The sequence below is a fragment of the Hyperolius riggenbachi genome, chromosome 1 (assembly GCF_040937935.1).
Source record: "Hyperolius riggenbachi isolate aHypRig1 chromosome 1, aHypRig1.pri, whole genome shotgun sequence".
In the NCBI taxonomy this organism is placed as follows: Eukaryota; Metazoa; Chordata; class Amphibia; order Anura; family Hyperoliidae; genus Hyperolius; species Hyperolius riggenbachi.
The window spans coordinates 335,504,101-335,530,739 of record NC_090646.1 but is presented as its reverse complement, the minus strand read 5'-3'; the positions used below and the strand labels follow the sequence as shown (position 1 = coordinate 335,530,739).

Below are 26,639 nucleotides of genomic sequence, written 5' to 3'. Positions count from 1 at the left end.
GAAGCAGAAGCCACCGAAACATGCCCATCAGTACTACAAGTCTCAGTGTAACACCCATCAGGACTGTGAATGCCAGAGAAGAAGCCATCGACACCCTCCAGACCATACCCACCACCTTCCAGGGAACGTCCGAAGATACCATACCTGCCACAATACCTGTTCGAAGTGTCTCTTTCAAGACAAAAGCCACTGTTGATCCTATCCAGGGTATCAAGCAAAATCTCTCCCGGAATCTCCCAAAACCCTTTGGAGCTCTGCAGAGATCCCAAGAGGCCAGAACGCTCACCAGGCTCACATGGAGAACCGCCAAGAACCCCTATGGAACCAATGATTATTCTGGATTCAGAATTACCCAGACACCCATCAAGATCAGGACTTTCCGGGACCACTTCTGGGCATGCGACCAGGCAGGCCATATCAGAGCATGTCTCCACTGAGGAAGCATCTGAGTATGCTGGTAACTGAGGCACACTTGGGCTTTCTGGGTCACAGAGCACATTGGGGTACACCAGCACAGGAGAAACCTCAGGACATGTTGGGGAACTGCCAACCTCAGGGTCCGACACGAGAAAACCAAAACCAGGACCGGGCATAAATTCATCACGAGTAGTGGTCTCAAGCACTGGACTTTCAAAAGAAGGCTTGGACTCAAACCTAAAAATCTCTGTGACAATAATATCATCATTGACTACATATGAGTAAAGCTCCACCAGAGCTGCAAAGGTAGTCAGCACAACAGCAATGCCTAGTGAAGTGGGCAACACCTCCGAAGGACTTTGGGGGCAGGAAACATCTCCTACAAGTTCTGCACCCTTTGGGAGGAACTCGGAGGTCTCCAGGATATCAGACAATACCTCAGGAACATCATTTTTCAAGTTTTCTGAGAAGGATTCTGAACTATCCATGTTACAGGGCAAAACTGGAACTTTATTTTGAGGACAGGGCAGATGTCCCAGGGAAGGTTCCACCATAAACTGAGACTGAATTTCGTCATCATGAGCGGAATGTACAGTGATATTTACTGGAACACACACTGACTCCCTAATTTTAATCTCACTGCACCCAGAATTCTGTGTAGCAGTCAAACTAGCTTGCAACTCCAGAACTGCAGAAAAACAGGTGAGTATAGTAGCAATACCTAGACGAGCCTCTAGGGACACTGCAGGAGACTCTAAACAAGGCCATATTAACTCATCCAGAGTACAGGGTGCAGAATCAGCATTTTCCTCAGAACAAGAAAGGGACTCACAAATGTCAGTGCGAGTGGAGATCATGTTTTCATTCATGGTACAGGGCAGATTCAGAGAAAGCTTCTCTGAGCAAGGCAAAGAAGTTTCAGCATCAGATTCGCAAAACCGAAGCGCTGTCTCACTCTTAGATTCGGCTAACAATGTCAAATCCGAGGAGTCAGAACGCAAAACTTGCGAATCAAAAATCGCTTTAGGTTGTGAAACTGACGCTTCCATAGCGCAAACCTCCGCGATCTGCGGGGCAGACTGTAAGGCGTTCAGGACAGAAACACTGGAGCAACTGTCACCAGGCAACGGGCCCTTACAGGTGTGAACAGGGTGAGACAAAAACGCATTTGCAGTAGAAATAGCGACAACATCAGGAAAAACTTTATTAGACATATTAATTTTACTTTTGATGCTGCATAATTTAGGAATTTTCCCCATAGCAGGATCACAGATGGAAGATCTTAAAGATCTGTCTCTAAATGACAAGGGGTCCCACACATCCTTGAGAAAATTGGCACATTCATTCTGATCACAATCTGCAGGAACATCAGAGAAACAGGCATCAGATCGCACAGATTCAAACTGCACGCAGTCAGGAGAGAATCCTCCAGGATTCGCACAGGAATCAAGCACAGTGGCACACCCACTCATTTCAGATCGCACAATGTCACGACTCACATGCTTTACCCCAGAGAGGCAGGAACAATCATCCGACAACGATGTCTCTTTATTGGAATCAATTGATTGGTGTGTGTGCAACTCATCCAAAATCGTCTGCCATACATACAACAGTGGATCCACAAAACACCTGTCACACTCATCAGAATCTATCAAAGTGTACACGGAATTGAGACAATCATTCAAGACATCTTCGCTTTTTGCGATGTAAAAATCGCAAAAGGCTTTCCAATGAAAATCAAATTCCTCCATCAAGGCCCCAATGTCCCATGAGGCAAATGGAGGTTCAAACAGGCCAGTATCCAGATAATCTCCATATGGGTGGAGTTCAGGAACAAGAACAGATTTTTTAACTGCTTTAATATAGTGTGCGATCCTACCTATAATAGGATCCACATAAGCTTTGGATTGGGGCAAAAAACCCGGAGACGGAACAACATCATGGTAAACATCATTATCATACTGTATGGTCTTGCACATTTCAGACTTGACAGAAATAACCTCTTTATTTGTGGTTGCTAGGGGCAACGAATCTTTTGGCTGACAAGCCAAATCAGCAGATTGGCCTGCAAGCACCAACTCATTAACATATGGTAATGACACAGAAATGTTGCATAACCTAATCTGATCAGTGTCATGCACTGCAGGAAAAAACCCATAGAAATAACCTGGCAGGGGAATTCTAAGCTTACGAGAAAATACATGACTCAGAAATCTGCGAGGGTTATGTCTCAGATTTTTGTGTCTGGCATACTCATCCGCCCACACGTACAGATCCCCTTGGAAAAGATTGTAAGCAATCTAACCACTCCAAGTGGAAATATTGGTGGCCTGAAACTCAGGATTTGCCAAAAATCTGAAACATTCTGATATAAACTCATCTCTGGTTTCAGAGTCCAGTATCTTAAACCTCTTAAAAACACAGGAGCCATATTTGACCAAATCGTACAAATCGGAAATTCCCTCTACACTGGGAATTTCGGTTTGGCTGGTCATACTGTAACGGTTGTGGGATTCTCTCCGTGATCAGCGCACAAGGCGTGCGCTGACACTGTGGAAATCCTCCACAAGCGTATAATTTGAGGGAACCCAGCAGAAGGTGCAATGCACCTGTAGAGGGAAATTCCTGTCGGCAGGTGGAGCTGTGGAGTGCAGAGGAACAGCTCCTCTGCCCTACCACACACGCCAGACAGGAATTGTACGAAGGGGAGAAACGCAATCGCAAGAGAAGAGATTAAGAGTGAGCACAGAGACAGATTGTATGTGTGTGCACCAAACTAGTCGCCAACCCGCGACGGTGCATACACAACAGCAGATATGAAGTAGGAACGCAATCGCGAGAGAGGCGATTGCCAGAGGTGACACAAGGCTACAGCAACGCAGAGCACGAGAGTAGCAAAGGCACAGCAAATCATACAATGAGGAGATACGGAAAATAACAAACGCTAAACGCGAACACCGCACTCATTCGCAACAGTGCACGCGTTTTTGCGCGGTCTCCACGTGATAAGCACAATAGAGACAAGCACGCCTAACTAACCACCGACAGACAAACATGAAACAGAGGACGCGAGCGCTTGCTTAACGGTTACCTCACCGAGCCTCCAGCAAGCGTTCGTAGCAGACAAGACAGACACACGAAAACATGAACAAGCGAGAGATAGGATCCACAGCACTAGCGAAAAGAGGCCAGTGCGATCCAGGGAGACAGAGATCAGACGGATCCACAGCACTAGCGCTAGGCGAGTGCGATCCAGGCAAGACAGATAGAGGAGATAGCTGGTAGCAACCGCTGCTCCAGCTATACTCCAAGAACAAAGATCAGAACGACTTCCTGTCGACCACCGCAGGGACAGGACAATCGCAACAGACAAACAAAACAGATATGCAATCCTAACTGCGCTAGGGAAACCTGCCTAGTGCAGTCCCAGGAATTACTCTAAGCTAATCTTCAAACAATGAGCAAGGCTGACACTCTACGGAGTGTTTCACAGGAAGAATCCTTATGACCAGCCAAGGTCTGTGATATCACATGGTATATATAGAGCAAGCCTACAAGGGATGTGGCTAGGCAATTTGCATGACAAACGTATGCAAATTCTTCAGCAGCAGCCAGCTGAAAAACTGACAAAAGGTCTCTCTTTCAGAGACCTGCAGAATGCAGACCTGAACAATGGTCAAAAAGCTGCCTGCCTGCACAGGCAGCTGAGCAGATCATTACAGTACCCCCCCCCCCCCCTCTAGGGTCGAATTCCAGACGACCCTCAAAACTGCTATTAGCAAAAGACTCTACCTGAAGACTCATGAAGGTCGGGACAGCCCGACAAGGTCCAATTCCAGAGTCAGTCCACCCGAAACCGACCTCATCGGAAGCAGAAGCCACCGAAACATGCCCATCAGTACTACAAGTCACAGTGTAACACCCATCAGGACTGTAAATGCCAGAGAAGAAGCCATCGACACCCTCCAGACCATACCCACCACCTTCCAGGGAGCGTCCGAAGATACCATACCTGCCACAATACCTGTTCGAAGTGTCTCTTTCAAGACAAAAGCCACTGTTGATCCTATCCAGGGTATCAAGCAAAATCTCTCCCGGAATCTCCCAAAACCCTTTGGAGCTCTGCAGAGATCCCAAGAGGCCAGGCCCAGAACGCTCACCAGGCTCACATGGAGAACCGCCAAGAACCCCTATGGAACCAATGATTATTCTGGATTCAGAATTACCCAGACACCCATCAAGATCAGGACTTTCCGGGACCACTTCTGGGCATGCGACCAGGCAGGCCATATCAGAGCATGTCTCCACTGAGGAAGCATCTGAGTATGCTGGTAACCGAGGCACACTTGGGCTTTCTGGGTCACAGAGCACATTGGGGTACACCAGCACAGGAGAAACCTCAGGACATGTTGGGGAACTGCCAACCTCAGAGTCCGACACGAGAAAACCAAAACCAGGACCGGGCATAAATTCATCACGAGTAGTGGTCTCAAGCACTGGACTTTCAAAAGAAGGCTTGGACTCAAACCTAAAAATCTCTGTGACAATAATATCATCATTGACTACATATGAGTAAAGCTCCACCAGAGCTGCAAAGGTAGTCAGCACAACAGCAATGCCTACTGAAGTGGGCAACACCTCCGAAGGACTTTGGGGGCAGGAAACATCTCCTACAAGTTCTGCACCCTTTGGGAGGAACTCGGAGGTCTCCAGGATATCAGACAATACCTCAGGAACATCATTTTTCAAGTTTTCTGAGAAGGATTCTGAACTATCCATGTTACAGGGCAAAACTGGAACTTTATTTTGAGGACAGGGCAGATGTCCCAGGGAAGGTTCCACCATAAACTGAGACTGAATTTCGTCATCATGAGCGGAATGTACAGTGATATTTACTGGAACACACACTGACTCCCTAACTTTAATCTCACTGCACCCAGAATTCTGTGTAGCAGTCAAACTAGCTTGCAACTCCAGAACTGCATAAAAACAGGTGAGTATAGTAGCAATACCTAGACGAGCCTCTAGGGACACTGCAGGAGACTCTAATCAAGGCCATATTAACTCATCCAGAGTACAGGGTGCAGAATCAGCATTTTCCTCAGAACAAGAAAGGGACTCACAAATGTCAGTGCGAGTGGAGATCATGTTTTCATTCATGGTACAGGGCAGATTCAGAGAAAGCTTCTCTGAGCAAGGCAAAGAAGTTTCAGCATCAGATTCGCAAAACCGAAGCGCTGTCTCACTCTTAGATTCGGCTAACAATGTCAAATCCGAGGAGTCAGAACGCAAAACTTGCGAATCAAAAATTGCTTTAGGTTGTGAAACTGACGCTTCCATAGCGCAAACCTCCGCGATCTGCGGGGCAGACTGTAAGGCGTTCAGGACAGAAACACTGGAGCAACTGTCACCAGGCAACGGGCCCTTACAGGTGTGAACAGGGTGAGACAAAAACGCATTTGCAGTAGAAATAGCGACAACATCAGGAAAAACTTTATTAGACATATTAATTTTACTTTTGATGCTGCATAATTTAGGAATTTTCCCCATAGCAGGATCACAGATGGAAGATCTTAAAGATCTGTCTCTAAATGACAAGGGGTCCCACACATCCTTGAGAAAATTGGCACATTCATTCTGATCACAATCTGCAGGAACATCAGAGAAACAGGCATCAGATCGCACAGATTCAAACTGCACGCAGTCAGGAGAGAATCCTCCAGGATTCACACAGGAATCAAGCACAGTGGCACACCCACTCATTTCAGATCGCACAATGTCACGACTCACATGCTTTACCCCAGAGAGGCAGGAACAATCATCCGACAACGATGTCTCTTTATTGGAATCAATTGATTGGTGTGTGTGCAACTCATCCAAAATCGTCTGCCATACATACAACAGTGGATCCACAAAACACCTGTCACACTCATCAGAATCTATCAAAGTGTACACGGAATTGAGACAATCATTCAAGACATCTTCGCTTTTTGCGATGTAAAAATCGCAAAAGGCTTTCCAATGAAAATCAAATTCCTCCATCAAGGCCCCAATGTCCCATGAGGCAAATGGAGGTTCAAACAGGCCAGTATCCAGATAATCTCCATATGGGTGGAGTTCAGGAACAAGAACAGATTTTTTAACTGCTTTAATATAGTGTGCGATCCTACCTATAATAGGATCCACATAAGCTTTGGATTGGGGCAAAAAACCCAGAGACGGAACAACATCATGGTAAACATCATTATCATACTGTATGGTCTTGCACATTTCAGACTTGACAGAAATAACCTCTTTATTTGTGGTTGCTAGGGGCAACGAATCTTTTGGCTGACAAGCCAAATCAGCAGATTGGCCTGCAAGCACCAACTCATTAACATATGGTAATGACACAGAAATGTTGCATAACCTAATCTGATCAGTGTCATGCACTGCAGGAAAAAACCCATAGAAATAACCTGGCAGGGGAATTCTAAGCTTACGAGAAAATACATGACTCAGAAATCTGCGAGGGTTATGTCTCAGATTTTTGTGTCTGGCATACTCATCCGCCCACACGTACAGATCCCCTTGGAAAAGATTGTAAGCAATCTGACCACTCCAAGTGGAAATATTGGTGGCCTGAAACTCAGGATTTGCCAAAAATCTGAAACATTCTGATATAAACTCATCTCTGGTTTCAGAGTCCAGTATCTTAAACCTCTTAAAAACACAGGAGCCATATTTGACCAAATCGTACAAATCGGAAATTCCCTCTACACTGGGAATTTCGGTTTGGCTGGTCATACTGTAACGGTTGTGGGATTCTCTCCGTGATCAGCGCACAAGGCGTGCGCTGACACTGTGGAAATCCTCCACAAGCGTATAAATTGAGGGAACCCAGCAGAAAGTGCAATGCACCTGTAGAGGGAAATTCCTGTCGGCAGGTGGAGCTGTGGAGTGCAGAGGAACAGCTCCTCTGCCCTACCACACACGCCAGACAGGAATTGTACGAAGGGGAGAAACGCAATCACAAGAGAAGAGATTAAGAGTGAGCACAGAGACAGATTGTATGTGTGTGCACCAAACTAGTCGCCAACCCGCGACGGTGCATACACAACAGCAGATATGAAGTAGGAACGCAATCGCGAGAGAGGCGATTGCCAGAGGTGACACAAGGCTACAGCAACGCAGAGCACGAGAGTAGCAAAGGCACAGCAAATCATACAATGAGGAGATACGGAAAATAACAAACGCTAGCTAAACGCGAACACCGCACTCATTTGCAACAGTGCACGCGTTTATGCGCGGTCTCCACGTGATAAGCACAATAGAGACAAGCACGCCTAACTAACCACCGACAGACAAACATGAAACATAGGACGCGAGCGCTTGCTTAACGGTTACCTCACCGAGCCTCCAGCAAGCGTTCGTAGCAGACAAGACAGTCACACGAAAACATGAACAAGCGAGAGATAGGATCCACAGCACTAGCGAAAAGAGGCCAGTGCGATCCAGGGAGACAGAGAGATGGAGATCAGACGGATCCACAGCACTAGCGCTAGGCGAGTGCGATCCAGGCAAGACAGATAGAGGAGATAGCTGGTAGCAACAGCTGCTCCAGCTATACTCCAAGAACAAAGATCAGAATGACTTCCTGTCAACCACCGCAGGGACAGGACAATCGCAACAGACAAACAAAACAGATATGCAATCCTAACTGCACTAGGGAAACCTGCCTAGTGCAGTCCCAGGAGTTACTCTAAGCTAATCTTCAAACAATGAGCAAGGCTGACACTCTCCGGTGTGTTTCACAGGAAGAATCCTTATGACCAGCCAAGGTCTGTGATATCACATGGTATATATAGAGCAAGCCTACAAGGGATGTGGCTAGGCAATTTGCATGACAAACGTATGCAAATTCTTCAGCAGCAGCCAGCTGAAAAACTGACAAAAGGTCTCTCTTTCAGAGACCTGCAGAATGCAGACCTGAACAATAGTCAAAAAGCTGCCTGCCTGCACAGGCAGCTGAGCAGATCATTACAGGAAAGTTGCCATTTGTGCTGCCAAGATAGAGGTTAAGGGGGTGCCAGCACAATATGCTGAGTTTGCGGATGTGTTCTGTCCTAGGTCCGCTGATAAACTCCCACCACATCGGAGTTTCGACTGCCCTATCCACTTAAGATCTGGTTGTATGCCTCCTAGGGGTCATCTCTATAATCTTTCCGGACCGGAAAAACTGGCAATGCGGGATTACATTACTGATAACCTGGCAAAGGGGTTCATTCGCCCTTCCCGGTCACCGGCCGGGGCAGGGTTTTTCTTCGTTCAAAAGAAAGATGGTGGTCTTAGACCTTGTATTGACTACCGAGGTCTAAACAAGATCACCATAAAGAATCGCTATCCCTTGCCTCTGATAGACGATCTCTTTGCCCAGATTACCAATGCCAGTATTTTCTCAAAATTGGACCTACGTGGGGCATACAACCTGGTGCGCATTAGGGCTGGTGACGAGTGGAAGACGGCCTTCAATACGCCCGACGGGCATTACGAGTACTTAGTTATGCCCTTCGGGTTGTGTAACGCCCCGGCCGTCTTCCAAGAGTTAATTAACGAGGTCTTCAGGGAGGTGTTGGGGAGGTTTGTCTTGGTATGCCTTGATGACATACTGATTTTCTCTCCAAACCTCATAGAGCATCGTAAGCATGACAAGTATGCATTGAAGAAGTTGAGACAGAATTTATTGTATGCAAAACTAGAGAAGTGCCTCTTTGAGGTCACTCAAATTCCTTTTCTGGGGTACATTATTTCAACGTCAGGTCTCTCTATGGATCCAGAAAAGGTTTCGGCTGTCTTAGAGTGGCCACAACCGGTAGGCTTGAAGGCACTTCAAAGATTCCTTGGTTTTGCTAACTACTACCGAAGATTTATCAAGGGATTCTCTTCGGTAGTAGCCCCTCTGACTAGTCTTACCAAGAAAGGGGCTGACCCTTACCATTGGTCACCAGAGGCCCAGTCAGCCTTCAACACCCTTAAAAAATTGTTTTGTTCTGCACAGATACTAAGACATGTCGATGTCACCCTTTCCTTCATGGTGGAGGTGGATGCCTCGGAGATTGGGGTGGGGGCGGTCCTGTCTCAACATTCAGGCGTGCAAGGTAAGACACATCCCTGTGTTTACTTTTCGCGTACATTCTCCCCTGCTGAAAGAAACTACGATGTAGGCAACAGGGAACTCCTTGCCATCAAACTAGCCTTTCAGGAATGGCGTCATTGGCTTGAGGGTGCAGAACATACTATTGTTGTATATACCGACCATAAGAACCTGGAGTACATTGAGGGCGCCAAAAGGCTTACTCCCAGACAGGCCCGCTGGTCTTTGTTCTTTACACGCTTCAGATTTGTCATCACGTACACTCCGGGTTCTAGGAATGTCAAATCAGACGCCCTTTCCAGATGTTTCGAGCCTGAGACAGCCCAGTCAACATCTCCCGAGGGTATTCTGCCTCCCAAGGTGGTGCTGGCTGCCGTTGAGACCTGGGAGGATTGGGCAGCCACACTAGCTGAATATCAGTTAGATACCCCGGAAGGGAAACCGGAAGGGGTTCTCTTCGTGCCACTTCCTTTCTGATTACAAATCATGCAGCTGTTCCATGCCCATAAGAATGCAGGTCACCCTGGAGTCACTCGCACTCTAGATCTGCTCACTAGGTGTGTGTGGTGGCCTTCATTGGCCTCAGATTGCAGGGAATTTGTCAGAGAGTGTGTTATCTGCGCCAGGAACAAACCTTCTCGCCTGGCTCCGGTGGGCACCTTACAATCCTTACCAGTGCCAAGTGAACCGTGGACCCATTTGTCCATGGACTTCGTTGGCGAGCTCCCCAGGTCCGAAGGCATGACAGTCATCTGGGTAATTGTAGACAGGTTCAGCAAGATGGCCCATTTTGTTCCACTTAAAGGGTTTCCCTCAGCCCAAGAGTTGGCCGATCTTTTTATACAACACGTCTTCCGGTTACACGGAATCCCGGATGATGTGGTTTCTGATAGGGGAGTCCAGTTCGTGGCAAAGTTTTGGAGGGCCTTTTGCCATACGTTGGGTATGAACCTGTCCTTTTCTTCAGGGTATCACCCACAGACCAACGGGCAGACCGAAAGGGTTAACCAGGCCCTGGAGCAGTTCCTGAGATGCTATGTGGCGGACACGCAAACCGAATGGGTTAAGTTTTTGCCCCTTGCCGAATTTGCGCACAACAACCTGAAGAGTTCGTCAACAGGGTTGTCCCCTTTTCAGGTTGTGTCAGGTAAATCCCCTAAGTTTTCCCCATTGCCTGTGTGTTCTTCTCCCTTCCCTGCCCTGGAGGATTGGCAGAGGGCCTTGAGGGAGCGTTGGGGACAGGTGAAAAGAAATTTAGGTGTAGCCTTTCAGAGACAAAAGAAACAGGCCGATAAGAGATGGTCTGCTGAGTGGCACTTTGCTCCAGGAGACAAGGTGTGGGTGTCAACAAAACATTTGGCACTCAGACAGAGTTTGAGGTTGAAAAGATTTTGGATTCTCGTCTAGTGCAGAATTCACTCCAGTATCTGGTCCATTGGAAGGGGTATGGTGTGGAGGACAGGTCATGGGTTCCAGAGGATCGCATGCATGCTGAAAGATTGAGGAAGAGATTTCATCAGTTACATCCTGAGAAACTGTGTAGGAAGTGTCCGGAGTCCACTCCTCAAAGGGGGGGTACTGTGAGAATCCACGGAGACGCCGCCACGCGGGGCAACATGGCGGCGGTCTCCGCTTCCCAGCCAGCGAGTTCCGCTTCACATGCGGAACTGCTGGCACGGGTTGGTGGGGACACCGCCGCCGTGGCTGGCGACATGGCGGCGGGTCCGGTGGTGCAGCCGGCGGACTTCGGTACGCGTTCGCGTGCGGACCCTGGCCTCTCTGGTGCACAGAGGCAGAGGGTCGCGCGCGCGAGGAGGCAGGATTTTTTACCTCCTACGTAGGAGGGTCAGCTGATAGCAGGAGGCCTTTTCATTGGCTGGGCGGCTGGGTAGCACTGCAGATGCGCTCCCAGCATATAAGGAACTTATTTTCAGTTGCTCCTTGTCTGCTGTCATGAATACACTGCTGTGTTAGCGCTCAGACCTTAGTTCAGTGCCCTGGTGTTGATGCTAAGGATTTCACACCTTAGTTAGGATTGTATTTGATATTGTACCTGTGTTTGACTCCGGCTATCCTTGACTACTCTCTCTCTCTACGCTATTGTACCTCTGCCTATCTGATCATTGTTGCCGACCTCTGCTTGATTACCGATTACTCTTCTGCCTTCCGTTCCTGTACTGCTGCCGTCATCTCTGTTGCCGAACCCTTGCCTGTCTGACCTTTCTCCCTTCAGTGGAACGTCTCCCACTGGAGCGTTATCTCTGAGGCTTGCCTCTCCGAGACGCCTGCCCCAAGCAGACGATTACTGCTAGGGGTCGAGATTCCTCGTTTTGTCTGGTTAGAGGATCTCACTCACGGGGTTCCCATTCAGAGGTAACCACACCTCTGAGGAATTGCCGTGTGGTGGATTTTTCCACAGTTCTGTGATATATTACTGTCTTTATTGTATTTCTTGTGCTGGGTGTCCAGAGGTTAGCAATATATCTGTATTATCGGTGATTCTGCAGATCATCAATAATCAGGTATATATCTGCATTCTTGGTGATACTGCAGATCACCAATAATCAGATTGTGTATGCATGCTGACACCAATCGTTACAATCGTAGTGGCTCATTAGTAGAGGCAATCCAAGGGATGCTACAGTATGATGAAGGCTGTGTGCTTATATTGGAACTACTTATAAGTGGAATTTCGGAGTTGTGCAGTAAATAGCTGACAGCAAATTCTGGCCAAGGACTGTGATCTGTGTGCTTGGGGTGTGTGTGCGAGGAGCGCTCCTAAATTAGCCAGGTTGATTTTAGGGGGGGAACGGGGGAGCATTTTATGGGGTTGTGTACAATTTTGATATAAATAAATGTTGATAAGCAAGATTGAGAACTTGTGAGCATATTTTTTGTGTACAGTTTTGAGCAATCAAAGTTCTCCTCCATTGTGGAGTTTTTGCTAAGATATTAAGGACTTGTTCTCCAGGTTTTATATGTAATTCAAGTGGCCAGCTATACCCGTGATGAACAGTTATATATATTGAAGTATGTGTATATGGGTCCCATACCATAGCCCCCTGGCGTTTTAAATTGTTTTTAAACATTATTGAAGAGGTGAATTCCTTTCTCATCATGGTATACACTATTGGGGCAGACATAGATATACACATTGATGCTACATTTAAAGAAAAGGAACATGTAGATCACAGTAATAACTGTAAAGATCTGAAAAAATTGTTCAGGACTCACAAAAAATTTACCTTAAAGGGGAACTGAAGTAAGAGGTACACGGAGGCTGCCATATTTATTTACTTTTAATCAATACCAGTTGCCTGGCAGCCCTGCTGGTCTATTTCTCTGCAGTAGTATCTGAATAACACCAGAAACAAGCATGCAGCTAGTCTTATCAGATCTGACTTTAAAGTCAGAAACACCTGATCTGCTGCATGCTTGTTCAGGGGCTATGGCTAATAGTATTAGAGGCAGAGGATCAGCAGGGCTGCCAGGCAACTGGTATTGATTAAAAGGAAATAAATATGGCAGCCTCTATATACATCTTACTTCAGTTCCCCTTTAAAACATCTGAGGAGAAAATGGAGTATGTCCACACTGCAATCGTATGTTGACAGGGGTGTGGTTCCCTGGGGGATGAGGGGACGATTTGTTCCTGCTGGACATCTCAGAAACAATCGTTTCCTCCCTGAATGGAAAAAAATGGCCATTGCATATGATTTGAATGTGATGAAATTGATGATTAAAGAGGAAAAGGTGCAATTGATTGAACTCCAGGCTGAAATTGATAAGAGTATAGACATTTTAGAGGAGTATAAAACTGACAAAGACTTTGAAAAATGTAATGACTTAGTTAAAAGAGAAGTAGAAAACAATCAGAAAAAGATTAAATTAGTGAAACAAACTAAATTTATGACAGACATAAAGGAGTGGAATGGGGGTGAATATTACAATTGTAATCAAGGAAGGGCTAGGTCTAGAAATAGACTGGATGAGGGCCTAGAGGAGGACGAGTATGATGACCTAAGTGAACCTTCAGTTTCTTCATCAGGTAAGTCGGTAGCTTTTTTAGAAGAGGAGGTAGAGGAAGAAGAAAGCATAGATGAGGAAAGAAGAGAAGCAGGAAGAGGCAGGACCAAAAAGAGAGTAAAACGTCAAAAACAGAAAAGGAAAGGGAAACAGGAAGTGAAGCCCATTTTGAAAAAACGGATACAACCCCCAAGAAGAGGCAAGAACAATTAGGAGCAAGCGAGGAGAAAGTAGGGGACCACAACAATATAGTTAACCTGACTCACTTTACATTAGAGCCAGAACATGTCTCGGTGTTAAACAGGGTGTTGTCCTTCTCCCTAGTGAGTGGAGGGGACCCCTTCGATACATACCGCGACATTTAATTGTTCCTAAGAAAGGTGCTTTTGAAAAAAATGTATTCGAAACAAAATCTGACTGAATGGGAGTCAACTCAGGATGACTTGGAAGAAATCGCAGTTATGTCACTAAAAGAAAGAGAGGTGCTTAGAAGTTTGGAGGGTCTAATGGATGAGGGCGAGATAGAATTTCCAGGAATAGAGAGGGGGGAATCAATTGCACCTACAGCTCTAAAAATAAAATCGAAATTTATGCCCTCAATTTCATCTGATAAAAACATTCAATTGTTCTCTGAATTGGTGTCGCAAGATTTAGAGAAAATCGGATGGGGAAAAAATAGAGATAACCTCACAGAAAGAGAAAGAAAAGTCCTGGATGAGTTAAAAGAAAATGATGAGATAGTAATTAGAGGGAGTGATAAAAGGTGGAAACATAGTGTTGTGGTCGAAGGAAGCGTATTTCCTTGAAATGAAGAGACAGTTGAGTTATGAAGATACCTATGTAAAACTGCGGGATAATCCTTTCCCTGACATAATCAAAAAGAGGGACATGATTTTGGAAGAAGCATTGACGAACGAGTTAATAAACTAAAACGTATAAAATGCCAAGTCTGTATTTAATACCAAAAATACACAAAAACAAATTGTATCGGCAATTGAAGGCCCCCTTGAAATAGTCGGGACATTCATTGATGAAAATATAAAGGGCATTGTAGAACGGTTACCGTCATTTATAAAAGACACTCGGGACTTGTTAATAATGTTGGAGGATTTTGAAGTTCAGGAGGATGATTATCTCGTGGGCATAGATATCGAGTCCTTATATACCTCCATCCCAGATGAAGTAGGGATGAAGGCAGTAAGGTATTATTTGAAACAGGTGATTGGGACTTCCAATGGAAGAAATCAAGTCATCATGGATTTATTAGAACTAGTCCTAACAGACAACTGCTTTTTGGCAGATGGAGTACTGTACAAACAGGCCAGGGGTACGTCGATGGGGGCCGCGTGCGCGCCGGCGTACGCGTGCTTACATCTAGGAGCCTGGGAGCGACAGGATGTGTATGTCAGGGTCGATTTTGGCGCGCACGCGGCCCTCTGGCTCAAATATGTGGATGATGTCCTCCTGGTCTGGAGAGGTACAGAGTCCACCCTATTAACCTTCTTGGCAGAGTTGAATAACAATGCTCGAAACTTAAGAATAACTTATACCATAGACCAACAGAGTATAACTTTTCTAGATCTAAAGATCATGAAAGGGATTGGAAAAATGGAGACAAGTATGTATCGTAAAGAGACAGTGGGGAACACTTACCTACACGGGAACAGTTTACATCCAACCGCCCAAAAATGGGGGATTCCATATGGGCAAATGGTTAGAATCAGGCGAAATTGTTCATTGGAGAATGATTTTCAGACGGAAGTTGAAAAAATGTGTAATAGATTTGAAAAAAGAGGGTACCCTGATCAGGTGCTAGAGAGAGCCAAAAATAGGGCTATGGAGTTAGATCGGGAGAGTTCCCTCAAAAAGAGGAAGAAACAAAAGAAAGATGAGAGAGAGTACGGTTAACCTATTTTGGTTCCTGGACGTAGAAACTACGTCCAGGAACCATGCGCGCTACCGCGCACTCCCGGCCGCGGATTCGGTAGCCACGGAATCAATGTATCGGGCTATGGTGCCCGATCACTGATTCCTCTCCCCCGCTGAAAAAGCGACAGCTTCTCTCGGAAGCTTCGCTTTTTCTGGCCGTTCCCTCCCCGATGCGTCACGCTAAGCGTGTGTTACGCTTAGAGTGACGTCATGTAAACAAACTCATGGCCGCCATCTTGTGGCCAAAAAGTAAAACTACAACAAAAAGTAAAAAAAATTAAAATCAACACACATTTAAATTAAAAAAACTTTGGTTTACATCCCACCCTCCCAAAAATACCCAAATAAAATGTTTAATATAAAAAAAAAACCCATTACAATAAAAAACAAACAAACATGTAAATATTTACCTAATGGTCTCAACTTTTTAAATATCAATGTAAAGATGAAATATTTCTATATTTTTTTTATTTTAAACTTGTAAATAGTGATAGATGCAAAACGGAAAAAATGCACCTTTATTTCCAAATAAAATATTGTCGCCATACATTGTGATAGGGACATAATTTTAACAGTGTAATAACCGGGACATATGGGCAAATACAATACGTGAGTTTTAATTATGGAGGCATGTATTATTTTAAAACTATAATGGCTGAAAACTGAGAAATAATGAATATAGATCAGTTCATTGTGATAAGTAGTGATAAAGTTATAGGCTAATCAATGGGAAGTGAACATTGCTCAAGTGAAAACGACGGAACGCGAATGGGTTAATAACGAGGTACGGGTCACATTGGCCTCAATTGAGAGCAATACTTGACAAACACTGGCATGTTCTGGGAAGGGACCCAGTCCTTTCGAAAATTGTGGGATCGTATCCAGCAGTAACAGCCAGGAGGGCCCCAATTTGAAGGATGCCTTGGTAAGAACTGAGGTACATTCTAGACCAAAAAGAACAGGGGTAGAAAGTAGGGGTTTTCTGGGACCAATTCCAACTGGAATGTACCCGTGTGGGAAGTGTACCTACTGCAAGTTGGTGGATAAAACCAAAACTTTTGAAAATGCAAAAGAGAATAAAATTTATGATATAAGGACTTTCATAAACTGTAATACAGTAGGAGTAATATACATGATGATGTGCCCATGTGGCCTAAAATATGTTGGCATGACTAGTAGAGTACTCAAAAAGCGGATAGGTGAGCATGTGGCAAATATAAAAGATGCAAATGAGGATAGCCCTTTAGGCACCCATTTTGCAGTATTTCATAACAGCGATCCAAATCTGATGAGATTTAAGGGTATCATTAAGCCAAGGCAAAGTTTAAGGGGAGGAGACTATGAAAAAACTTTATATCAGGTTGAAAGTCGGTGGATATATACCCTGGGAACATTGTACCCAGGTGGGTTAAATACAGACTTCAACCTGGCTGTGTTTCTGCCAGACTGAATATAATTAATGAGAATATTTGAGTCATTGCCAACATGTTTGATATCACAAATGCATACTCTTGTGAAAGGAAGCTAGAGAATGAGGTTGGGAGTGGAAATGTGTGTCTTGGTATGGTGTTGGATGAAATATCGTAACGACAACATAAATTGCATATGTGTGGGGAGTAAGATGTGAGAGAAACCTGATTGAAACCAAAATATAGGCACAAATCTAAAACGACAGTTCTGCACACTCCAGAATATCAAGGTGCTTTGTTGAAATCACTAGAAATGATAGAAACATCTATGAGAACTATTATTGAGATGGGTAAAATATAAAGAATTCGAACTGATCTAAATAAGCAGCGCAATGCCTGAAGAGAAAAAATAGGAACCGCCCTAGTAATTAGGTATGCGTAAATGAGGAGGATAAATGAACTGCTAGAACGCCCCCTCTACGAGACTAACAGCATGATGCACTGAGGAAGCCCACGTGATCAAGTGGGTGTAATGCGTATGCAGGCGTGGTCACTGAACCTGACAGAGTGACAGCGTGAATCCTGGCGTCACCCCCCGTACGAGCGGAGCACTGAAACGAATACAGAACCTGGCCGGCCAGACGAAATAACCCACCAAAACCCCGGAAGTCGCGTGTGAGGGCAGCGTGAGCAGCAGGACGCTGCAGCCACAAGCCCCTGGATCTGGAGACGGTGTGAGGGGGATAAGGAGGTGGTGAGTGCTGCTGAGCAGCGTGCACAGACTCTAAGGAGAGCTTTAGCATGTATAAAGGAGCTGGAACATATGATTTATGCCTGATGGTTGGTCCAAACTAAGCGGTAATTGCTATATGTTACCTTTTGATGGAATTATACCCCAGGAGGGATTGTATGAGGCAAGGTGGACTTTAATCCTGAGATCGGTGAAAACATAAGATCGTAGTGGCTCATTAGTAGAGGCAATCCAAGGGATGCTACAGTATGATGAAGGCTGTGTGCTTATATTGGAACTACTTATGAGTGGAATTTCGGAGTTGTGCAGTAAATAGCTGACAGCAAATTCTGGCCAAGGACTGTGATCTGTGTGCTTGGGGTGTGTGTGCGAGGAGCGCTCCTAAATTAGCCAGGTTGATTTTAGGGGGGGAACGGGGGAGCATGTTATGGAGTTGTGTACAATTTTGATATAAATAAATGTTGATAAGCAAGATTGAGAACTTGTGAGCATATTTTTTGTGTACAGTTTTGAGCTATGTTTGTGGTGTGCTAAACGTCTCCTGACATCACATGGCCACATGAACAATTATATGCTTCCTCAGCACCGTCCCATTCACAGTAATTGAATGGCATCAGTGCTTCAATGGAGAAACACCACAGGTGGAGGGAATATCTGTACAACCGCGCATGGCCACCTGCATTGCAGAGCAACGTGAGAAGTTGCCTTTAGTATGGCACTGACTGCTGGGAAAGGCAGACATGCCTATTTCCTCTGTCTCTCCTGCTGTATCCAGTCAGCGAGTGCCTTCCTTCACACACGTTGACATCTAGAAAGCAGGTTCACCAGTTTCTTCACTGCAACCTGGATTCCCCCACACGTCAAACAACCTAACCTGCTTGTGGTTGACGGTGAGCTATTTCACTGTATTATCAGGTATCGCTATGTCTCACCCAGCGAAACTAAAGTGACCTTACCCGTGTAACAACTCTTGCTAGCAAAAACCTAACGGTTATTCTGGATTAGAATATGGCATAGCCGCCAGACTGAATCCACGGTTACCGCGGCAACGGTGGGTGGGCGGACTACGAAGCACCAACGTACTTCGTACGCGATGACGTCAAAGTTTTGCTCACGCGCGCAACTTTCTGCGCAGCGCCGTGTAACGTCATTTGCGGTGGTGGGTGCTCGACCTGAAGCGAATAGGTGTAGTGCCCGCGTCCAGCCAAGGTGCAGCGTGAGCAGCCACTATAGTTGCCGAGTGCTGGGCTCCTTGTCGGCGAAGCCATTGGAAGACGTTTCATCCACCGGTGAAGCCCATTTCCATCTGTTCCATCATGAGCGTGGAGGCGTACGGGCCCAGCTCGCAGACACTCACGTTCCTGGACACTGAGGAGGTCGAACTTATCGGGGCTGACACTCAAGGCTCAGAGTTTGAATTTACCGACTTTACATTGCCCAGTCAGACCCAAACACAAGGCCAGACACAGAGCCAGCTGGATGGGCAGGTAGGCCTGAGCGCGCTTCCGGTACGTGTCCGGGGAGGGCGGGAGGGAGGCCTAGCGTGTCACCTGCGCGCAGTACACACCGGCCATCTTCATTCTACTTCCTGCCTGCCGCCGCTGTCTCGCTGTGCTGGTGGTGACAGCTAGTGGCTTTTATTTATGTGTCAGGCCGCAATCTCAGAAGCAGATCTTTCAAGGGGTGTGCCAACTTCTGTTAGCATTTAAAATTTGTGATCATCGTTGGCTGGCGACTGACACCTTTTATTAGATTAGTAGAATACACGAGCATTGCAGGTGGTTTGCTGAAAAAAAACAACTTTGTGCTGATTTCAAACACCCAGTCCGGTGTTTGAGAACTAAAATGTTGCTTTAAATTTCCTGCATATTCAAAGTTATTACAGTATAGCCAACCTGCTTTGCATGATACACCTTTTATCTTTTGAGATTTTATGTCTAGCTTGTTGTATCAGGAAACCAAGTTTGCTTTCTTAGCATTTTAGTGAGGGGGCTTTTAGAACCATTGTAGCCCCTCACACACTCCGATTTAGTTCTTGTTCACCATGAGCTTGCTGGTTAGTCTGTACCTCTTGTATCAGTTAATATACAGTAATCTGAGTGGGGTAATTGAGGAATTTTGTATGGTGCTTATGTGATAATTTTTTTTTAACTGAAAGCTTAATCAGTAGTCATTAGATTCCAGATCAGATTGTCCCCTTGTTAAGTATTGTTTTAGCCTGCTAATGCTAGCCCCAATACATTAAAACATTTTTTAAATGAGTGGCGCTGGTCTACTATTGGGGATCCAGCAGGAAACCACTAAAGGTAGCCATACACTGGTCGATTTGCCATCAGATTCGACCAATTGACAGATTCCTATCTGATCGAATCTGATCAGAGAGGGATCGTATGGCTACCTCTACTGCAAACAGATTGTGAACCGATTTCAGCCTGAAACCGTTCACAATCTGTTGTGGTGGTGTTGCAGCCGCTTGCGCCCCCCCCCCCCCCCCCCCCGCATACATTACCTGCTCCGCCGGCGCGGCTCCAGTCCCCAGGTCACCGCTGCTCCGTCTCCGCTCTGGTCTCCGGCCCCGGCATGCTTTACTTCTTCCAGCCCGGCAGGAAGTTTAAACAGTAGAGCGCCCTCTACTGTTTAAACTTCCTGCCGGGCAGGAGGAACTGAAGCATGCCGGAGACCAGCGCGGACACGGAGCAGCGGTGACCGGGGGTAGTCGTGCCGGCGGAGCAGGTAATGTATGCGGCTCTATTGCGTCGGTCGTTGGGCACTCTAACGCCGCTAGCGACACGCTCCCTATCCGCGGGCGATCGACGCTAATTTTCCGCACGGAGCGATCGACGGGATCGGACGAAAAGGATCGAAATTCGGCGTGTAGCGCGAACGATTGGCAGCAGATTCGATCCCAGTGATCGAATCTGCTGTCGAAACGGCGGCGAATCGGGCAAGTGTATGGCCAGCTTTAGGGAACAGTTCTCTAATCACGGAACAGTCTACAGCACAAAGCCTTGTGATTGGCCAGATAGTGTGGGCATAGTTTACTACAACCCATCGGAAACCTAGCAGTTTGAAGTCATCAAACTTAAAACTAGGAATCACATTCACTAATGGTAATTTAAATCATTCCAATATTGTGAAGCCAATAAAATACAATTGAACACTTATTTTAGATTATACAGTACCCTGTTGAAAATGTTCTGACTGTAGAAAGATGATAGTGCTTTCTTGAGTCAAGATTACAATTTTTAGTTTGTGTTCGCACTTCGCAGTAATAAGTAGTAGTATCCCCTCTTTCTAGATGTGAGTTCTGCCAGAATAGATTTCAATATCTTATTGGCCATGTTCACTGTGATGCGTTGTCGGACAATTAATACACATGTCTGAGTCTTAAGGGTCTGTATGCACATTCAATCTTGTTAGACCAGTTTCGGGTGTGTTTATGAGGCTTAAAGGACTCCCAAGGTGAACAATTCTATCTATCTTTACTATCCTTGGGCTTCTTCTTCTGGGTCCCTTGCTGCAGCTCCGGTGCTCACCGGTGTCCAGCTGGCTGCCCGTCACCAGCCGAGTATTGCTCTGGTACAGTAGTCTGCACAGTACGCAGGCGTGCTACCGCATGCGCAGAATCCGTACAATTTTTTTTTTCATAAGCTTTTAGACCCTAAAAACAAGAGGGGAAAAAACATACTACAGAGAGATCTGCAGCAGCTCCTGCATATAACTCCCTCAGGCTAGGGATTACCGCGCTGAGCTGTGTACCGTATATACTCGTGTATAAGCCGAATTTTTGGGACCAAAAAAGTGGTCCAAAGTGTGTGTGTGTGTGTGTGTGTGTGTGTGTGTGGGGGGGGGGGGGGTCGGCTTATACATGAGTCACCATGCCATTGCCCCCTACCCAGTAACCTTCTCTATATAGTTATGGGTGATTAGGGCACGTACACAGTCACTAGGGTCCCCCCCCCCCCCCCCCCAGAGCGGAGTATTATCTAAATTGCAGCTACGTCCCCAAGTCCTCCCCTGAATATGCAGTGTGGTCTAGCCGGACTGACAGTCGTCTCTCTCCCTCCACCCCCGCCAGAGTGAACCGGCATGTAAATATCAGCTGTGTGCTGATCTGATTGCCGCTCTCGCTGTGTGCAGAGCTATAAACAGCGGTGCGTGCTTCCTCCACTTACTTCCTAAAGTCCGTTTGTGCTGCGGGGATTCCTCTATAGCTACTCTGATGCCAGCTCATCTCTGACGCCATCTAGTGGAGCTTCCGTCATAGAGATGAGCGGGCATCCGAGTAGCTATAGAGGAATCCCCCCAGCACGAACAGACTTTAGGGAGTAAGTGGGGGAAGCACGCACCGCTGTTTATATCTCTGCACACAGCAAGAGCGGCAATCAGATCAGCACACTGCTGATATTTACATGCCGGCTAGACCACACTGCATATGCAGGGGAGGCACTCGGGGACGTAGTTGCAATTTAGATAATACTTTGCTCTGGAGGGGGAGAGGGGTAAACCCTTGTGACTGCGTATGTGCCCTAATCACACAGCACTATATAAAGGGGATACTCTGGCTGAGACATACAGGATTTATTTATAAACTGCTCTGCTCTGGAGGGGGAAAGGAGACACAGTCATGGCCGCATATCCTCTCAAACTACGCTGCATATGCCGGTAGCACAGTCATTTGCAGGATTGGGCACTTGTTGTGTAGGCTAGCAGGACAATGCCTTTAGACCTCTGCATTGCTTCCCCTAGGCTTATACTCGAGTCAATCATTTCCCCCAAGTTTTTAGGTAAAAGTTGGGGGGTCGGCTTATACTCCAGTATATACGGTATCTCTGTCCCGAGGCCTGACTAGGGACCACTAAGGAGGTTAAATAAAAGCAGTGTTACATGTTTGGGTTGTGTGGAACATCCTGAAATCTCATTATCTCTATAAAGAAATGTGTAATTAAAGGACAACTGAAGTGAGAAGAGTATGAAGGCTGCCATATTTTATTTCCTTTTAAACAATACCAGTTGCCTGGCAGCCCTGCTGATCTATTTGATTGCAGTAGTGTCTGAGTAACACCAGAAACAAGCATGCAGCTAATCTTGTCAGATCTGACAATGTCAGAAATACCTGATATGCTGCATGTTTGTTCAGAGTCTGTGGCTGAAAGTATTAGAGACAGAGGATCAGCAGGACGGCCAGATATTTTTATAACACTTCCCAGTTTTTTGCAAGTCAACAATTACTGTATATTCCTGCGTATAAGACTACTTTGTAACACTTTGAAAATCCTCTGAAAAGTCAGGGGTCGTCTTATACGCCGGGTGATACGCCCTATCCTGTTACCGCCTCTCGGATCTCGCTGCTGAGGACTGTAGTGAAGCGGCGCAGGCGCACGTGTGTGATATGTGAGAGGCAGAGAAGGAGGTAAATAGGATACAAGGGCAGAGCCAGATGGGTGAAAGAGATGTGTTTTATGGGCACAGCGGGATCGATTCTCCCATACCGCGCCGATAAACAGGTAGACAAGGAGAGCTGACCAATCCACTTAGGGAGAGGGAGAGTTGACCAATCCAACCAGTCATTTGACTATATACTGGGTAACATACAGTACAGCACCAGTATATGTTCATATATAGCACCAGTATATGATGTTGTTTTATTTTAATGTGGTGTGCGTTGGAAGAGGGGTGTAGTCTTATACGGCAAGTATATCCCCAAACTCTATATTTTAACTGTAAAAGTTGGGGGGTCGTCTTATACGCCCAGTCGTCTTATACGCCGGAATATACGGTAATCGTAGTTCTTCTGAGAGCTCTTTTGAGTGAGGCCTCATTCACTTCAGGCAATGTTTCTTGGGAAAAGCAAATCCAAAACTGGTTTTTTTTTTTTTTTTTAAATAGGTCAGGGCAGCTGCAACCAACACCTCCAATCTCATCTAATTGATTAGAAAAATTGCAACTCTCAGTGCGAACAGTATGGCTACGGCCTAAAGTGTGTTAAAACAGTGTATACTAGTTTCTCATCACACTTCATTATACTTTTTTAGGGCTTTCATATTGTCTGTTTCACAAAAAGGGTGTGGGGTTTGCACATAGAGGTAGTCATGGAGTGATGCCTAGCTACAGATTATAGCATGACTCAGTATTTGTTTCTTGTTAAGCTGGTCACTTGTGAAGTTAGTTTTAATAGGAAATTACATGAAACTGACGTGACAGAAGTTGTATAGCCAGTTCTATTAACCAATTTACCACATTAAGTGATTCCATTATCTATCCTATGCCTTCTGACTTTGTGTATTGGGCATACAGTATATGTAAAGGAGTGTTAAAAATATGATTTGTCAGTTTGCATTTTTAGCAGAATAAAATAATGCTAACATGCTATTTAAAAGATGCAATGAAGCTAGTTGTTAGTGCCACATCGGTCTTCAAGAAAACCTTCACCTCCTGGAAAGTGATGTATTCATTTCTATGGGGCCACAGAAGAGCTTGTGATCACAATGCCTCCCACACAGGGCTGAACCTCCATCAACCCTTGCCTGGCTATCATAGCAGTTTCTATTAATGACCAGGCGGGATATTGTTCTGCTCTCTCATTGGTCAATCAGGTCTTACAGTAACTTAAGTGGGGGGAAAGTTTACTTTTACTTACCTGGCCTTCTTCCAGCCCCTCAGTCTATAATGTCCCTCAGTGTCCTCCCGCTCTCCTCAATTCTGCTGCTGTCCAGCATATAATAAAAAAGACAGAGGCATGTTGCCAGCTAACAGACATGGCTCTGTGTGCCCTCCAAACCACTCTCATTCTCCCTGTGCTGCACTAGAACCCCCCCCTGCATCTGGTGTAATTGAGATCATTGACAGAGTAATGGGGAAGGTGCATCCATTGCAGGAGAAGAACTCCTGCATATTACTCACCTTCCCCATCTCTAAATGACATGAACTTAATGTACAGCATGACCAACCACACAATTTATTTACCTGACAGGTACGTACCACCGCACCAACCAACTCACTTAAAGAGACACTGAAGCGAAAACATTTTTATGATATTATGATTTGTATGTGTAGTACAGCTAAGAAATAAAACATTAAGATCAGATACGTCAGTCTAATTGTTTCCAGTACAGCAAGAGTTGAGAAACCAGGGCTGTGGAGTCGGAGTCGTGGAGTCGGGCAATTTTGGGTGCCTGGAGTCGGAGTCGGGAAAAAATGCACCGACTCCTAATGAATTTGTAACTGTAATTAAAGGGATACTGTAGGGGGGTTGGGGGAAAATGAGTTGAACTTACCCGGGGCTTCTAATGGTCCCCCGCAGACATCCTGTGTTGGCGCAGCCACTCACCGATGCTCCGGCCCCGCCTCCAGTTCACTTCTGGAATTTCTGACTTTAAAGTCAGAAAACCACTGCGCCTGCGTTGCCGTGTCCTCGATCCCGCTGATGTCACCAAGAACGCACAGCACAGGCCCAGTATGGTCTGTGTCTGCGCTTTACACTCCTGGTGACATCAGCGGGAGTGAGGACATGGCAATGCAGGCACAGTGGTTTTCTGACTTTAAAGTCAGAAATTGCAGAAGTGAACTGGAGGCGGGGCCGGAGCATCGGTGAGTGGCTGCGCCAACACAGGATGTCTGCAGGGGACCATTAGAAGCCCCGGGTAAGTTCAACTCATTTTCCCCCGACCACCCTACCGTATCCCTTTAAAATAGAAAATATGATAAAATGTTCTATTTCTCAGAAAATAGTCATTAAAAATAATATATATATATACAGTAATAGCTGTGCTTAGTCCACAAAAATGAAATAAACCAATCAAAATTAGTTACTTGTGCTGCTTCAATAAAGCAGTCCCTGTATTTTTAAAGTCAGATCTACATATCTGATTGTGACTGTATATATGATGTGTACACAGAAATCTCTTATATATATATATATATATATATACTAAATAACATCTATGCTGTAAGAATAAAGCCTGATGTGTAGCTGTGTCACTAATAGAGATGGTCAACGAGATGGAAATAATTCTGCATTGATGCTGATTTATGCAAATGTATGCACTCCCTTTGCTGATGAAATCAAATAATTTGATATGTTATTAAAATTTGGTTTGGTGACTACAAATTAAAGGGTAACTGAGATGGATGAAAAGTAAAGTTTTATACATACCTGGGCTTCCTCCAGCCCCCTTCAGGCTAATCAGTCCCTCACAGTCCTCCACCACCCGGATCTTCTGCTATGAGTCCTGGTAATTCAGCCAGTCAGCGCTGTCCGGCCGCATGCCGCTCCCACAGCCAGGAACATTCTGCACCTGCGCAATAGTGCTGCACAGGTGTAGTATGCTCCTGGCAGCGGAGTGTGTGCATGCGCACTACGCCTGACTGGCTCAAGTACCTGGACTCATAGCAGAAGATCCAGGTGGTGGAGGAGGACAACGAGGGACTGATTATCCTGAAGGCGGCTGGAGGAAGCCCCAGGTATGTATAAAACTTTAGTTTCATCTGTCTCAGGTTTACTTTGTTACACAGTAGTACTATACTCTACATATGCACTCCCCACAGAGCTGCAGGGAATCCACTGAGAATGCTGTGCACATTGAACACAGAGGTGTTGTCTGTTTATAATCTCCTCATTCCCCTGCAGAGTACCTGCACATCATTCTTACATGTACCCACACTTACATTGCCTAGGGCCTGATAGATGTTCTTTGTTCCGGTTTGTACCTTTTACAAGTACTCTTACCAAGGACTAGTTTTAGTCTAAAGGGAATAAATATAGTAGTCTACATATCCTTCTCACTTCAGTTGTCTTGTAAAATTCCTAAGCGTTGGCAGTTAAGAGACGAATTTCATGTTACATACTTTTAATCAACAAAATTGTAATATGCAAATTAGAGGAGTCGTGGAGTCGGAGTCGGTGGAATCCTAAACTGAGGAGTCGGAGTCGGTGGATTTTTGGACCGACTCCACAGCCCTGTGAGAAACTCCA

At 45.7% G+C, this 26,639-nt stretch overlaps 2 protein-coding genes across 5 annotated transcripts in view; one reads left to right on the top strand and one right to left on the bottom strand.

Annotated features, from left to right (window-relative positions):
- The window catches only part of LOC137510933 (disintegrin and metalloproteinase domain-containing protein 10-like), a 191,259-nt gene extending 172,549 nt beyond the window's left edge, over nt 1-18,710 (bottom strand). For 2 of the 4 annotated variants that reach the window (XM_068233940.1, XM_068233943.1), the window contains exon 1: nt 18,622-18,705. The gene's annotated coding sequence lies outside the window, so the exon portion shown is untranslated. Of the gene's footprint in view, nt 1-18,621 lie in introns of all 4 variants that reach the window. The other 2 variants (XM_068233944.1, XM_068233945.1) reach the window with 2 other exon arrangements.
- Nucleotides 18,711-18,771: 61 nt separating this feature from the next.
- UPF1 (UPF1 RNA helicase and ATPase) overlaps nt 18,772-26,639 on the top strand; it is a 94,627-nt gene continuing 86,759 nt past the window's right edge. Inside the window, exon 1 of the mRNA XM_068233938.1 lies at nt 18,772-19,152. Within this exon, the coding sequence (XP_068090039.1) occupies nt 18,982-19,152 (171 nt within the window). The 5' untranslated portion in view covers nt 18,772-18,981. The remainder of the gene's footprint in view (nt 19,153-26,639) is intronic.